This window comes from Martes martes (genome assembly GCF_963455335.1).
Source record: "Martes martes genome assembly, chromosome: 6".
Classification (NCBI taxonomy): Eukaryota; Metazoa; Chordata; class Mammalia; order Carnivora; family Mustelidae; genus Martes; species Martes martes.
Window position 1 is genome coordinate 64,721,383 of NC_137893.1, and position 16,712 is coordinate 64,738,094.

Below are 16,712 nucleotides of genomic sequence, written 5' to 3' on the forward strand. Positions count from 1 at the left end.
TTTTCTGTACTTCCAGATTCTGACTCCTTTTTTATGGTTCCCCTTTAGCTGAGGACTATTAACAGTCTCTCAAAAGAGCTTTGTGTCAAGGTCTTTGGGTCAAATTGAAGATGTCAGAATTTTTATGATTTTATTTTAAGCTGTCCATTAATTTTCTAGTAAGAACAAGGAAGGCTGTTAGAGATCAAAGCCTTTTAATGGTAGGGCCCCTAGGAGTTGATCTTGTGTCACTCACAAACTTATTTGGTATTAAAAGAATGTCACTTTTACTGTAGATTAGCTATCCATAACCTACCATTACTGTCGTGTAGATCCATATATATCCGTTTGTCCCAAGGGTTGCTAAGAAGTTACCCCCCACCTCCCTTTTTAAATACGGTTGTTGTTGTTTTGTTTTTTGTTTTTTTTCCCACACCCCCACACTTGTAAAGCTTCTTCGGTATTTCTTAATGTTTTGATCCAACTCCCACAGTGCTGCAAACACACTCATTCATATTGGTGTGTTGGCATCGTCCCTAACCTCCCTTCCTGTTCGAGCTGAGCTGTGAAAGCACATTGTCAAGGTGCTGACACAAGAGGGTGTCCCTGAGGTTATGAGACATCCTGCCAGATTTACCCAGGATTATATATGTCCTGAGTCATGGGTCCCACAGGGATGTTTCCACTGACTTTGTCTGAGCCATCATCTCTCTGAGTTTTCACTTGTCAGATGCCGGTGCGAGGACAAGGAGAGAGATGTCATGGCAGGTAAGTCAGTCCCTCAAGGCCTCTTTCCATGGACATTTGCCATGGCCTGAATCATTTTTTGCTGGGTTGCAGAGACAGTGATGTACTGACCACAGAAAATTTAAGGACAGGAACTTTCACTCAATAGTATAAGAGCCCCAAGCAATTGTGATTTGAGTGGCTCATCCAGCTCTTTCTTCCAGTTTCCCATTGTAACACCTTTGATGAGTTCAGGGTTCTGCTCCGTGCCAGAGGGAGAATATGTTGCCCCCCTCTGAGCATGGAACCTGGTACAGGAGCTGTGGTGAGGCACTGTTTTACACCTGGGCGCATCTATTTTTCTGAGAGCTTTTCCTGGGGGTTCAGAGTACAAAAGAAGGAAATGAGAAAAAAGTTTATGGTTTCAATTTTTTTTTAAGTTTGCAGAATTGTGATACGTTGTTCGAATAATTTTTTTTTTTCTCTTCTGCTAGAACAAACTTTGGTTGTTGAATCTTATCTGGGACAGAGGCCGAGTGGTTTGAATGAACACATCCTGCTGATTTAAGTATAAAAAAAGACTAGTTCTCTGACATTTGATGTTTTTCATTGTCACTTCCTTCATTATTTTAGTCCACTGAAGCTCTTGGGGCTGGCTAAAATAATGCTGTTTTTTTCTATAGTTAAATTTCTATAATCCAACTTAGGGTAGGAAAAATGCCTTTTTGACCTTTCCATAATTAAACTGAGTTTAGCTCTTAGTCATGAAGAGGTTGTCACTTTTTATCATAGCTGTTAAACATACAGGTAAATCTAAGTTGGACAAAACAGTAATTGTGTGGGTCACAGGCTCTGGTTAGAGGATGTTTGGGGCTGCGAGAGGATATCACACAAGATGAGGCAGTGACGCCAGGGGGGGATACTCAGCTTTCAAAGTAGGAAATATTGTGACCCCAAAGCCTAGACTCACATCCTAAAAAGAGGCCACAGAGTTTCTGAAGTGACAGACTTAACTAGAATGGCTCAAGGAAATACTGTGTACTGACTTGGAGAGCCATGGAAAATTCATTGCAAAGATTATCTCCACCATTCCTTTGTTAACCTAATCTAACAAAGAAGTAACCACGAAACAGTCATGCTGAATTCCCGTGGAGAGTGGCTTACTTAGAACATTTTGTTATGTGCAGTATTTGTTCAGTTGGTGGAAATAATTATCAATCCCTTCAACTTTGGAGTCGACACAAGGTTTCTGTATATGCTGTTAGCTGTTGCAGACTTAGAAGCACCTTGTACAGAAAGCAATGCTGACATTTTTTCCTCCCACGTTACAACCAAGGCCATTGAAACTGGAAGAACTTAAGTCAATTTTTTGATGTGCTGTTACTAATAAAATCTCAAATCTAATTTTTCAGATTCAGTGTTGTTTTTACTACATCCGAGGCTCTCTTTCCTAGAATTTTCAGGAACAGATATTTCCGGGAATGTCTATACTGTTTTGTGGAAGAGGACTTTGGGGAGACTGATGTGAGATAAATACTGAGTCAACACTTAGAAACAGTGTGATCTTAGAAAAGATACCCTTTAGAAAATTCCATTTTCTTAAAAAATGAGGATAATATTTACCTGCAGGAATTGGAATGCTCTTAGCATCTTATAAGTAGCAGAACACCTTACTCCGATGAGCTTCAACAATAAGACAGTGTATTGAAGTCCAAAAGTGAGGCTGGGTCTGAGTAGGTTGAGTCAAAACTTAAAAGTATCAGCCAAGGTCTGTTGCCTCATTATTGCTGTCGGTGGCTCTGCCCTTGGGCTGGCTTTCATAGGCTTGCAAAGTGGCCATGGTCGTTCCAGGCATCAATCCAGTTTAGCTACACCATGGCCTGGAGAGGAAGTGGAAGCCATCTTTTTCTTAGAACTGGGAAGGCACGCTCACAAAAACCTACCCCAGACTTTCCTTACTTCTTTATGCTTCTGGTATTCCTTTATCAGCCCAATACTACACAAATCACTGGGAAGGAGGACAGGATTGTTACAACTCCAACTGGCTTAAACTTACTGTTTGGGGAGGAATAAATGCTCTGTTGTGAGAATTAAAAGAAGCAGCATATGTTAAAGTCCTAGAATTTCGTAGGGACCTAGTACTATAGTTTTAGTGTAGAATATGTGAAAATATTTTGTATTTCTTTATATATTGTTACATTTATCTGCATTCAACATGAACACTAACTAGATGACGTTTCCCTTTTCCTAAAATATTCCCATGTTTTCTTTCTGTTCTTCCTGCATCTACCTGCAACTAGCTGAACATGTAGTTGATGAGGGAAAAATTAGAGTTTGTATACTTTTTATATGGGTCTTATTTAAATTTCACGTACCAGAGCTGTTGTGGGGTACTGTGGATAGGCCGTGCATGTTTGCAATTATATTTGGTTTTAGACATGATGGCATTCTCATTCTTAAGGGGAGATATGAAGTCATTTGCAGAAATTTGAAAGGAAATTAGGTGCCTGTACAATATTAATGTAATCATGTCTCTCCTGTTTTAATGCGAAAAAGGTCCATAACCAGGAAATTGAAAGCATTCAGCCTGTTTTTAGCATTAATATGTTCGTTTTTCCATAGTAACTTGCAAGAGGACAGACAGCTTTGCCTTATCAACTAATTTTCTTTGACGTCAGTGACAGTGCTATTCAAACAGTAATGTGTACCTAATAACTACTTAGTTTTTACATTATTAATAGGGTTGGCTTTACTTTGGGAGAGTTATGTAACAAGCCAATCGACCTACAAATAGAGACCAATGCCTATTTTCCATTTGCCAGATTAGCCCTTTTTTTCTTTTTCTTGGCTTCGAGATATCTTTCTCTGTGTTATCTCCATTTCCACTACCCTCTGTGTCCCCCAGAGTTTTATCTCACCATTCCCCTGACATTATTTTTGATCAGTCCTTTATTGTGTCTGTTAGGTGAGTTTCCAAATTTTAGATGATTTTTTTAAAATGTTATTTATTTATTTGAGAGAGGGAGAGAGAGCACAGCAGAGGGAGAAGGAGAAAGAGGCTCCCTGCTGAGCAAGGAGCCTGATGTAGGGTTCGATCCCAGGAGCCTGGGACCATGACCTGAGCTGAAGGCAGACATTTAATTGACTGAGCCACCCAGGCACACCCCCCCACCACCACCACTATTTTTTTTTTAAAGAACTCAAAGCCTGAAGAGTTCGTAGTAACTCAGCATGACCCCTAGCTCATTGATGTTCAGATGTAGAGGGCTCCTAAGGGACCAGCAGCTCCAGGATGACCTGGAGACCCGGGTAGAACATACACTGAACCCACAGGTGCTTTATTTATTTATTTAATTTTTTAAAAAGATTTTATTTATTTATTTGACACAGAGAGAGAGATCAAAAGTAGGCAGAACAGCAGGCAGAGAGAGAGAGGGGGGAAGTAGGCTCCCTCCTGAGCAGAGAGCCCAATGAGGGGCTTGATCCCAGGACCTTAAGATCATGACCTGAGCCAAAGGCAGAGGCTTTAACCTACTGAGCCACCCAGGTGCCCTCACAGTTGCTTTATAAGCTAGCACCCTGGTAAATTGGTTGCATGCCTTGGCCTTGCTTTAATGTCACACCCAGCAAACAATAGATTGGATGAAGCTCTGTTATGGCCTAACCAAGTTGAAATCCAGGAATGGTAGTATTCAGGATGTCACTGTGAAGATTCCTAATTGTGGCTAACAAATACTCAGCACCTAAGGAGGGCAACTAAGGCTTGCTTTATGTAACTCAGTTGTCAGAGGGTTGAGTGAGAAAACTAGATGTTTGCCAAGCATTATGCTGAAAAGGAAGGAGAACGTGGAAGAATATGGCTGATTTCACTCAGTGAATTAAAGCGATCGTTTCCAAGCCTGGCTGAACATTACAGTCTTTTGTGGAGTTTTTCAACTATGTGGATGGAGTTCTTTGCCCCTGGAGATTCTGCATAGTGAGTCCGTGTTATTGAATAGATTAACCACAATTGATAATATGCTTATTCTCTTTTTAGTAAAGGTTAGGTTTTCTCCATATTTTGCTGTCACTCCCTTCCTCCTAAATCTTCACTGTTCTTCACATCTTTAAAGATTAAGTTTAAAACCCTGATCCCATTTTTATCTGCCCTTTAGAGCTTCCCTAGATGTATCTCCTTCCATCTTCCCAGCCTTCTTAGAATATGGGGTTTACATTTTAATTTGAGAAAATTGGCAGTTATTGGAAGGGTAAGTTTAGATTGGTCATAAACACGTGAAAACAGTTCATTCTCAAGAGCAGTCGAATAAGTACATGTTTAAATCCCAAGCTAGGCTTTCTTGTTGTTATCAATTGGCAAAGATGAAAAGAGATGAGGGTACTCTATTTCGGCATGAATGCAATGGAAATGTCTCTCTCCTACACTGCTCCTAGGAAAGTGAACTGGTAAGATCTTTGTGGAAAGCAATTTGGCATTATGCATCAAAAGCCTTGACATACTTCATGTTCTTTAATCCAGTTATGTCCTTTGGAAACTATCCTGAAGAAATAGCAGATACAGAAACAAAGATGTGTTTGCAGCAGTGTTTATGACACTGAATTTTATGGTAACAAAAAATTGGAAGAAACCTAAATGTCCAACCGTTGGCGAAAATGTTAAACGAAGGATAGCCTCCCCATATGATGGACTATCACTCATTCAAAATTGTGGTGATGGGGTTTGGTGATAAAAATATAGGTACCATAAAACTTACCATTTTAACTGTTTGAAGCCTCGTTCAATAGCATTAAGTACATTTGGCTTGCTTTGCAACCATCGCCACTCTCCATCCACAACACTTCTCATCTTACAAAACTCAAACTCTATACCCATCAGACAACTTCCCATTTTCCCCTCTTCCCAGCCCCTGGTGACCAGCATTCTACTTTCTGTCTCTATGAATTTGACTACTCTAGGTATTTCATATAGGTGGAATCTTATGGCATTTAAGGCAGACTAATACTCTATTTTATGTATACAGCATATTATATTTGTCCATTCATCCGTTGATGGACATCTGTCTTGTTGTCACCCTCTGGGCCATTGTGAATGAATAATGTTGCTATGAACACTGGTGTACAGATATCTGAGTTTCCTGCTTTCAGTTCTTTTAGGTATATACCCAGAAGAAAATGGTGGTTTAAAAAAATTTTTTGATAGTAACATGCATCATGCCATCCAATCAAAATTTTAAAACAGATTATAAAAATAACATGATTCTCTTTTTTTTGGAAAAAAAAATGTCTGTGAAGAGGAAAAGGACTGGAAGAAGATAGTTAGAATTTGGGGGTGTTTTATTTTCTTCTGACTTTTCTGTATAATAAGGATCATATACAAATAACTAGTTTGAAATGAAGAGAAGGTCTCTCCCCTCCCCAATCTAAATTGATGGAGTGATTTGGCACTAGTTTTCTTCTTACACTGTCCTGCTTTGTCTGTGAGTTATTTTATGAGTGATAATTTAAGAAATATCCCTAGAGATGCAAAGCATCATGAAATTCTAATTTAATTACTTTTATGTCTCCCAGAAAGAATCACAGCTGTTATATCACAAAGCAAGAAAAATGACAGCTAAATAGAGAGAACTTGACTTGAGCTCAGTTTCTTCTTTGATAGAAAGTAGATGCTCTCTAGCTAGAAATAATCAACTCAAGAATATTTCCTTTATTCTTGACTTTGTTGAACATCTCAGTGCAGATGCAAAAAATGAGCTGTCTTTGTTCTAAAGACTTCATCACTCACTTCATAATCAAGTACTTGCCTCTTTTAGAGCTAGTTTGCAATCAGGTGACAAATACAGTTGCTAATAATAAGGCAGCCTTGAACAAAAATCTCTTGCTTTGGAAGCTCAACTAAGAAGTATGCATCTTTTCAATGTAATAATGAATTGAAGAATGCAAAGTACTTACTTTTTCCGGTAAACATTTAGTATTAAAATAGGGAAAAAATCAACAGTAGTGGACATAACTTCATACAGTTATTCAAATGTAGTCACTAGAATCCTCTTAAGATGTGAATATCTAATTTCATCCTCAAGATTTCTTTATTTCATGAAGTCATCTTTAGTTTAGCTTACTCACCTCTGGCGATTTTATTTCTCTATAGATAGCTTTACACTATTAATCATTGTTTATAGATTTCTTTATGTAAGGACTAACATTCACATTCATTTATCCTCTTGCCAGTTAAACGGTGAAGTTTTCAACAACATAGAACTTCTTTGGGGGATTTTTATGGGCACATTCAGCAGTATTGCTATATCATTCTTTTAAAAATATTAGTCTCTAATAAGATCAATCAAATATATTTTGTGACAAAATATATATAAAGAATATATCAATAGCTGTTTCTGTTGTATATGGAATATAAACTTTATCCTTGATGTAAAAGCAGTTCTTCCTGCTTTTATTTGTCATAATTTTTCCCGCTTCACCCAACTCCCTTTAACTAAAACACAAAAACAAAACAAAGCAAAAAAACGAGAAAGTAATGAAAAAGGACTAAAATTTTTTTGAACATACACCAAAGGATAAAGCAGGGTGATACCAAGAGCTCAGCTTTGGAATTGAGCAGAATTGGGTCAAGTTCCTACTGTACCATTTCTAATGTGCATGACTTAATATGTCCAGTCTTTAGTGTCCTGATCAGTAATCTTGAGAGAATCCTCTCTGCCTTGAAGAATTGTCAGAATTAGAAATACTATGCTTGAAGCATCTAATGCAATCCTTTGTACCTAGTAGGTGCTCAGTAATGAGAGGCAGCTATTACTAGTGTGTCTGTTTGGTATCGTTACTATTTGGTATTAACCACAGCTTTCTTGGGTGGAGAATATCATCTGTGCTATGTCATACTATTGTTAGAAATATCCTATCCCTGTTCATAGGTAGGCGATCTGTCCCACCCATGACACCAGGTTTGGGTGTATGTCTTGCTTGTTGCTCGTTATCAGCAGAAGCTTTAAAACCCATGTTGTGGTTGTGCTGTGTATATTTTTCCTTGGTCATTTTTCCTGGGGAAAACTGCTCCTGCAGGCTGAGTCCCAGGAGGAAAACAATGTGGAGCAAAGCTGAGCCAACTAATGTAGAAATGTGGCATGAACAGGTGTTGCTAGTTCCTAGGATTTGCAGTTGTTTGATACTGTGACACACTTTCCCTAAAATGACTGCTGCATCACCTTCAGCTAAAATGGATGCTTTCGTTCTTTCAACATCTATATGTTAACATCTATATTTTAACATTATTTTAGCATCTGCATTTTAACAGTAATTTATCAAGTTTGAGTCTTAAAAAAAAAACCAGTGAAATGATAAACTATGTTTGGAAAATTAGCATCAAGGAAGTAGAGAATACAAATATGCCCATTGTAAGGACCAACATGCTTGGTATAACTGACCTCCAAATCAATAGGCATTTTAGTAGAGCAAGAAAAAAGAATCATATGCTACTTCTTCAGAAGAAACTGTGCACTCCCTAGGAATAAATTAAAGGAATTTCTCATATAAGATACTCAATAGACAACAGTGCAAGCTATATAAACAGTATCCTCAGTATTTTATGAAACGTGAATTTCAGCAACTTTAAAATGTAATCTGGCGAAGGGGATATGCAGTGCATTAATTTAATGTGGTCAAAGGATGTAGCTTTCTGGGCATATGGTTTTTATCAAAGTCAGGGTTTAGACTACTGAAGAAAGTGAATAGATACTTGAGTCTTCTGTGAACCACTGTATTTATCACTTGTCTCAGCTTGGTTCTTGGTAAGAAATGGATGCAGACTTTCTTCACTCAGTAAGTATTTCATATTCACCTGCAATGTATCAGGCATCCTGATGATTTAGGCATTGGAGATTCAGTGTCCAACAGGAATGACAAGGTCCCTGCTCTCATGGAGTTTGCAGTCTGTTGGGGGAGACAGATGATAGAATAAAAAGTAATTTCAGATTGTTATAAATTCTATAACAGATATAAAATTACACAGTTTTCTTTTTTTCTCTTAAATCATGTTACTATGTGGTTTTCAAGAAATTTTTCCATTTTACCTAAGTTGCCATAGTTATTGGCACTAAGTTATTCTGAATATCATTTTACTTTTAAGAACTTTGTTTTGGGGGCATCTGGGTGGCTCAGTCAGTTAAGTGTCTGCCTTAGGCTCAGGTCATGATCCTAGGGTCTTGGGATGGAGCCTAGCATCAGGCTTCCTGCTCAGCAGGGAGTCTCCTTCTCCATCTGCCCCTCCCGCCGGCTCATGTTTGCTCTCTCTCTTTCTCTCTCTCTGAAATAAATCTTTAGAAAATAAAATCTAAAAATATTTTAAAACTTTATAAAAATATAATTTATTTTTAAGTAATCTCTGCACCCAGTGTTGGGGCTTGAACTCACAACCCCCAGATCAAGAGTCACATGCTCTCCCAACTAAGCCAGCTGGGCACCCCTCCTTTTCACTTCTTTTTAATACTAACAGGACGTGTACTAATGTCCTCCTTTTTGTTCCCAGTAGTGCAGCATAAGAGTAGTTTATATTCTCTCTCTTTCTCTCTCTCTCCTCTCTCTCTTGTTGTCTGATGAGCGGTTTGCCTTGGAGTTTATCATTTTATTAGTCTTCTCATGCAGAGCCAACTTTTGGCACTGCTGATTTTTTTATTACACTTTTTATTTCATTAATTTCTGCTCTTTCCTTTATTGTATCTTTCCTTCTACTTTGGGGATAATATGCTGTAATTTTTCTAGATGGGAGCTTGTGGCATTGATTTTTCAACCCTGCTCTTTTTCCAACATATGCATTTAAAGGTATAAATTATTCTACATCCCAGAAATTTTGATATATTGAATTTTCAGTATTGTTCAGCTCAAATATCTTTTCATTATCAGCATGACTTTTCTTTGACCCCTAGGTTATTCAGAAGAAGGTTGCTCAATGTCCAAACATATCTTTCTTTCTTATTCTTTAGTTTAATTCTATTGCAGTGAGAGAACACACTCTGCATTATTTTAGTTCTTTGAAATTTGTTGATAATTGCCTTGTGACCCAGGATATGGTGCACTGTTGTTGGACGTAGTTTTCCACATAAGTCAGTTAGATTACCTTGGTTAATCTTGTTGTTCCAATCTTCCATATCCTCATTAATATTTTTTGTCTGCTTGTTTGATCATCACTGCGAGAAGCGTTTTAAAATCTCCAGCTATGAATATAATTCTATCTAATTTTTAGTCCTGTCAATTTTTGCTTTTATGAATCCATGTTAATTGGTAAGTTTAGGATTATAAATTTTTTCATTCCCTTTTATTATTATGAAATGTCCCTCCTATGTCTTTTAATAACTTTTGCCTTAAAGTCTTTTATCTGATATTAATATATAATCACAACAAACTTCTTTCAGTTAGTATTTGAGCAATATGTCTTCTTGCATCATTTTACCTTCAACTTAACTGTGTCCTTGTATTTAAAGTGTGTCTCTTAAATGTGTATAATGGAAATTGCCCTTTCCTTCCTTCTTCCCTCCCTCCCTTCCTTCCTTTGCTGCTGTTGTTCAGTCTAACTTGACAAAACTCTCCTATTTGTAGTGTTTGGGTCATTTATATTTGTTGTGATAACTGATATTTTCAGTTATGTTTATCATCTGGCTATTTATTTTCTGTTTGTTTCATTGTTCTTTTTTCTTTTAGTCTTCCACCCCCCCTTTTCTATTAATTTAATATTATATTTTATCCTCTACTAGCCCTTTACTAATACTTTTTTATATTATTAGTTTAGTACTTCCCTAGAGATTGCCATCTACATCCTTGACTTTCATAGTCTACCTTAAATTTGTACTTTACCACCTCCTGAACAAGGAAAGAAACTTAGGGCAGTTTAAATTATCAAGTTTTTGAAATGTTAATATCTTTTATATACAGTCACCCATTTACCCTTTCTGATGTTCTTTCTTTCTGCAGTTCAGTGTTTCAACTGGAATTATTTTTCTTTAGTCTGAAGAAATACTTTTAGTATTTTGTGTAGTGTGAATCTGTTGGCAATTAAACCTCCCAGGTTTTGCTTGCTTGAAAGCATCTTTCTTATACTTTTTCTTTTTTCCTTTTATCACTCTAAAAATGTCATTGCATTATCTTTTGGCTTCCATAATTTGTATTGCTAAATCTGTTTCATTTTTCCTTTATAGGAATGTATCTTTTTCACTCTGGCTGATTTTAGGATTTTTCTGAGTCTTTGGTTTCGGCATTTAGACTGTGATTATTTCATTTTATCCTAACTTGAAGTTTGCTGAATTTCTTGAATCTGTGGGTTAATGTTTTCAACAGTTTGGTAGTATTTTTGGCCATTATGTCTTCAGATATTTCTTGTGTTCTGTATTCTCCCTTCTTTCTGGAGTAACAATAATACATATGTTGGATAGCTTAACTGTGTCCCATATGTCTCATGCTTTGTTGTGTTTTCCCCCTCTTTTTTTCTGTCTGCTTCCATTTAGGTACGTTGTATTGACCTGTTCATTTCACCAACTCTGTCTTTGCTCTGTCTGGTCTATTAAACCCATCCAAAGATTCCTTTTGATTCTTTTTCCTTAAGATTCCAACACTCTATTGAAATTGTTTATCTTTTTATTCCTTTGTCCATCTTTTTCTTGATTTTATCATATTTGTAATAATTAGTTTAAACTCCTTGTTTATAAACTCCAGCATCTGAATTATCTCTAAGTCAGCTACTCTTGTCTGTTTTTGCTCTTTTATTTATTGGTCACATTTTTCTGGCTTTTCGCATGTCTCATAGTTATTATATCCCATATATTTTCTATTTAAGAATTTTTAAGACTGAAGATAGTTTATTTTCTCTCACAGGAAGTTCTTACTTTCCTTTTTAGCCAGATAGGATAAAAAGATGATTACTTCAAAGAATGCAATTGAGTTGGGGCACCTGGGTAACACAGTTAATTAAGCTAAGACTCTTGGTTTTGGCTCAGGTCATGATCTCAGGGTCCTTAGATTGAGCCCACACAGGGTTCTGCATTCAGTACGGAGTCTGCTTATGATTCTTTCTCCCTTGGAGCGCCTGAGTGGTTCAGATTGTTACACCTCTGCCTTTGGCTCAGTTATGACCTTGGAGTCCTGGGATGAAGCCTCACATCTGGTTCCCAGCTGCCCCAGTGGGAATTCTGCTTCTCCCTCTCCCTCTGCCTCTCTCCCTGCTTGTGTGCTCTCTCTGTCTCTCTCTTAAATAAATAAATAAAATATTTTTTTAAAAAAAAGATTCCTTCTCCCTTGCCCTCTGCCCCTTCCCCCCAATAAATAAATAAGTCTTTATGGAAAAATGCAATTGAATTGAGTTGGTCTGGGTTTCAGTTTTGGTTGACCCAGTCTATCTTGATTTTGTCTCAGCTTTTGATTGAGAGCCAAACAGGTCTCTATCTCCTTATATCTGAGTGCTGTGAGTGATTTCATGTCTGCCCTTTGAAGTTTTGAGTTTAACTCTTTGTTCTTTCACATCATACAGCTCTAAAATTTGGCAATTTTTTTAGGGAGGAGACTGTCATATATTTGTTGCCAGCTCCTCTTGCTAGTGGCACTTTACTTCTAAGTCCTGCCAGACTTGAGGAGATTTCACTCTGCCATCCCAGCCCTGCCTCATCTCCCAGCTGCCTATACAACCCAGCATTCAACAAATGCCCTGTGGAGAGGTTCCTCCAGGTTTCATTCCATCATGCCAACCCATGCAACTATCAGGAAATCCACTAGTTTCTCTTTTCCCTGGTAGAGTTTCAAATAGGAAGTTCCTCTGCCTATGCCAAGCCCAACCCTCATCTTGTGGTCAGAATGAGCAAATGCCCCTGTAGAAGACAAAGCAATTCAGCTCATCTTGGAAGGGCACTTTCCCTCTCTGAAGCTTTATTTGAATGGTGTTTTTAAATGTTGCCGCCATAGATCTCCAGTGTCTATAAAAATATATTTTTGATTATGTATCCTTTTCCCCATAGTTGGTACAGCAGAAGTGATGGCTTCTAACTAGACTACTACATCTACTTTGAAGCTTAAGTTTTCCCCCAGGCATTGAATAGTTTTCTATAATTTAAATGGTATATAGCTTTCAAACATTTAGAATACATTTTATTCCATATCATACTTTATAATATTGGAAATTTAGAGTAGTTTTTCAACTTACAACAAATATCCTTATAACTGAATTTTTGATTACATATTTGATGCTTTTCCTTAGGAAAAATTCATTGATGTATAATTGTTGTATCAACAGGTATGCTTAATTTTTTTTAATTTTACAATTTTGATATATACTGACAAATTTTAGGCAAGAAATACTGTACTAATTTACTTTGACAGTGTGTGAGAATTTTTAATTCCTGTGGGTGGTATATTAATAATATATGACAGGGTTTTATTTCTCTTGTAACACAGCCTACATGTTATCTTAATCTCCAGGAAAATCCAGAAAACGCTAAAACTTTCTCCTCAGTACTAAAGTCATTCTCCTGGAATGCAATGAATCCTAGAAATTATTAATTTAATTGGCATTCATATTTTGGTTAAAAAATATAAAAATATATATGTACACTATATATTGTAACATACAAACACATGTAAGCCAAACTTTTTCATTTTGGTTGGTTTTGGGACATAGGAAGTCCTTAGTCAATTTTTACTGATTGGTTTGGGCATGTCTTGCTTTTTGCATTTTTACTTTAATATCTTTAAGAGAAATTCCATGTTCTTTGGTTTCAGGAAAAAGGAAAGAATTTATTTGTTGGAAAATATTGCATATCTTGATATGAATTGGGAGAAAATAAAATATACAACTTCTTTCTTCTCCTATGCTCTTTGTAGTGGGATGTTCTACTTGTCTCTGAACAAACAAAAAAACTTCTGAGACCTAAATGAGTCTAAGATTTAAAAATCATGTCTTTCCTTTATATGACTAGTTTTAAATATCAGCAGTCTGGGTGCATGTTTTTTCCATCTTAGAACTGGGAAACACCTGTACTTCTAGAGAGGTAAAAATGCTTTTTGATCACTAACAGTGGTGTACTTGGAAATTTTCTGTTCTTCCTCCCATGTCGTAATTATTTAAGCGAACTAGTTAAGATTAATACTTGCTTGATTTTTGTTTCCATTCAGAGATACTTATTCTATTTAAAAAGAAATGGGGCACCTGGGTGGCTCAGTGAGTTACAGCCTCTGCCTTCGGCTCAGGTCACCATCCCAGGGTCCTGGGATCGAGCCCCGCATCGGGCTCTCTGTTCAGTGGAGAGCCTGCTTCCCTTTCTCTCTCTCTGCCTGCCTCTCTGCCTACTTGTGATCTCTCTCTGTGCAATAAATAAATAAAATCTTTTAAAAAAATGTTTAAAAAAAAATAAAATAAAAATAAAAAGTAAGACCCGGGTGCCTGGGTGGCTCAAGTGGATTAAGCATCTGACTCTTGGTTTTGACTCGGGTCATGATATCATGGGTAGTGAGATGAGGCACTGTGTCAGGCTCTGCGCTCTGCATGGAGTCTGCTTGAGATTCTCTCCCTCTGCCCCTCTCCCCATTCACACGTGTGCACATGCTCTCTCAAATAAATAACTAAATTAAAAAAAAATAAAAACCTGGGGCGCCTGGGTGGCTCAGTGGGTTAAATCCTCTGCCTTCGGCTCAGGTCATGATCCCAGGGTCCTGGGATCGAGCCCCACATCGGGCTCTCGGCTCAGCGGGGAGCCTGCTTCCCCTCTCTCTCTGTCTGCCTCTCTGCCTATTTGTGATCTCTGTCTGTCAAAAAAATAAATGAAATCTTAAAATAAAATAAAATAAAATAAAAACCTATTGTGCATTAAAAGTGACTGTTGTGCATTAAAAAAAGAAAAGACCCTTAAACAGGTCACATAATCCTTAATATGCAGAAAAATGTACTTTTTCTTTCCTTTTGAAGCTTAACTTACCATTTTAAGTTATGGAAAATTTCAAGCATGTATAAAAGCCAAGAAGAGTATACTGTAATGCATACTGCTGTGCCTGCCACCACTTTTGCTATTCCTATCTTTTAACAGTTAATAATTTAAGTGGGAATGCCTTTATCTTGGAATTGTAGTGTATTTTTTTCTGTATAACCTTTTTTTTTGGTATCATCAAATCATCATTCATTCAGCATGTAGCCCTTAAATTTTCCTTGATTTGATTTTTTAAAGTAAAAATTTCATTTTTCATGTTTGTATCAAGCAATTTCTAGCAGTCACCAGGGTGTTTATTTTCATTTTTTTTCTTCATGCTCCAAAATGTGATAATATTGCATATGGTTGCCTGTTCAGCAATGGATGTAAGGAAATCCTTGGACAGAATCTAAAGTATCACCTTGAAAATACAGTGATGTGCAAACGCTGAAGTCTTTTCAGATGTCGAAGTGTTTTTCAAAGGTTGATATTTAGTTTCATGCATATTCAGAAAATTGTTCTTATTCTCTTTGAGCCAGAATTAGCATGCACAGCCACAGTCTCTGTTTTTCTTAATGTCTTAGTGCAATTGACATTCTTTACTTCATTTCTGCATCACTCTTGTGAAACTCATTGTTTCAGTGTTTACCTAGATGGGCTCCTCTTTGCTTTGTATATTTTTCAGGCTTTTTAAAAACCACTTTGAAAAATAGGTAGAGGGTTCTTATGTTTTAATTACCACTGCTTACACATGTGAACGAACACACGCACACACACACACACTCTCTCACATTTCTGCTAGATTGTTGAAAAGAGGATTTTTTAAAAAGACAAAGGCTACTATGGTAAAGGTAAGCTAAGCAAAGGAATGCAGTGGAGGGAGGGCAAAGAAAGGCAAAGTTACTTAAGCATTAAATCCTAATAGCACAGCACACTACATTCTGGGGTGAAGGCCAGTGGAATATTTTTGCTTGCTCAGGCATCAGAGTTATGCAAACAGAAGCTGTTGCACACCCAGAGTTTCATGATTGAGGAAGTAAACTTGTACATTTGTGGTTTTTTTGTTTTGTTTTTTTTTATTAGGTTCAAAAAGGCATTTGAATCTGAGCCATCGCTACAGTCGGGAATTAATTATGCGGTCCTTCTCCTGGCAGCTGGGCATCAGTTTGAATCTTCCTTTGAGCTCCGGAAAGTTGGTAATTGCTGCTTGATATTTTACATGGAAGTCAAGAAACTGGACCCAACTTGGTACAAAAAAAAGAATCATTGACAGATAGACCCTTTGCTTTTTAGTTCTATAGGTTTTCTGTTACTGTATCTCCTTGTTTAGTGTTTCATATTATTGCGCAGAATCCTGATATTAGGATGTAACTTGGTTTTTCATTTATTTTGCCTGTTTCTAAAAACACCCTGGTTAATATTTATTGTCCCAGCACAAACTAGTATTGAAAATATGGGCTCTGCATTCAGCCTCAACTCCCAAATAAGGTAATGTTTGGAACATCGGAAACATTTCCTGTTTTAGATTTAGAGGATGAGGAGGAGGAGGAAAGAAGGAGAAGTAGGAGAAGATGAAGAAAAGACCTCTGATATTTTCTATTTCTGATTCTCTTATACACCTTCAAGCACTGTGATTTCAGTGGTATTGGAGGTGAGCCTTCCAAAGCCCCAGAACAGTAGGTCACGCAGATGGCAATCTTGGCAGTGATGAGTCTTCTGAGAGACCATCTCTGAATTGTAACCATTGATAGAATGTGCTTTTGTCCCTTTTATCTGTGGACATTATCTCTGCTCACCCTTCTTTGGAATTTGAAGATAGACTGCATCTTAGTGAATAAATTTTGTGGGTTTTTTTTCTTCTGTCTTTAATAACATTTTTTAAAGTTTTGCGTATTGGAAAACTGTCTCTGGTAGTGAGATTTTGCTGTCTTTCAGAGAATCTTTCCAACACTTTTGGAGTCATTACTACAGACCTAGAATAATATTATGCCATATTTTTCATAAAGGAAAAAAAGCGATCTTAGTGAATCTATAAATTGTAGAAGAAGCTTTCCTTCCATTAAGATT

The 16,712-nt window shown here is 37.1% G+C and overlaps 1 protein-coding gene across 1 annotated transcript in view; it reads left to right on the forward strand.

Moving 5' to 3' along the window:
• MAP3K5 (mitogen-activated protein kinase kinase kinase 5) overlaps nucleotides 1-16,712 on the forward strand; it is a 198,033-nt gene that overhangs the window by 88,341 nt on the left and 92,980 nt on the right. The window contains exon 8 of the mRNA XM_080806936.1: nucleotides 15,729-15,841. Within this exon, the coding sequence (XP_080663062.1) occupies nucleotides 15,729-15,841 (113 nt within the window). The remainder of the gene's footprint in view (nucleotides 1-15,728; nucleotides 15,842-16,712) is intronic.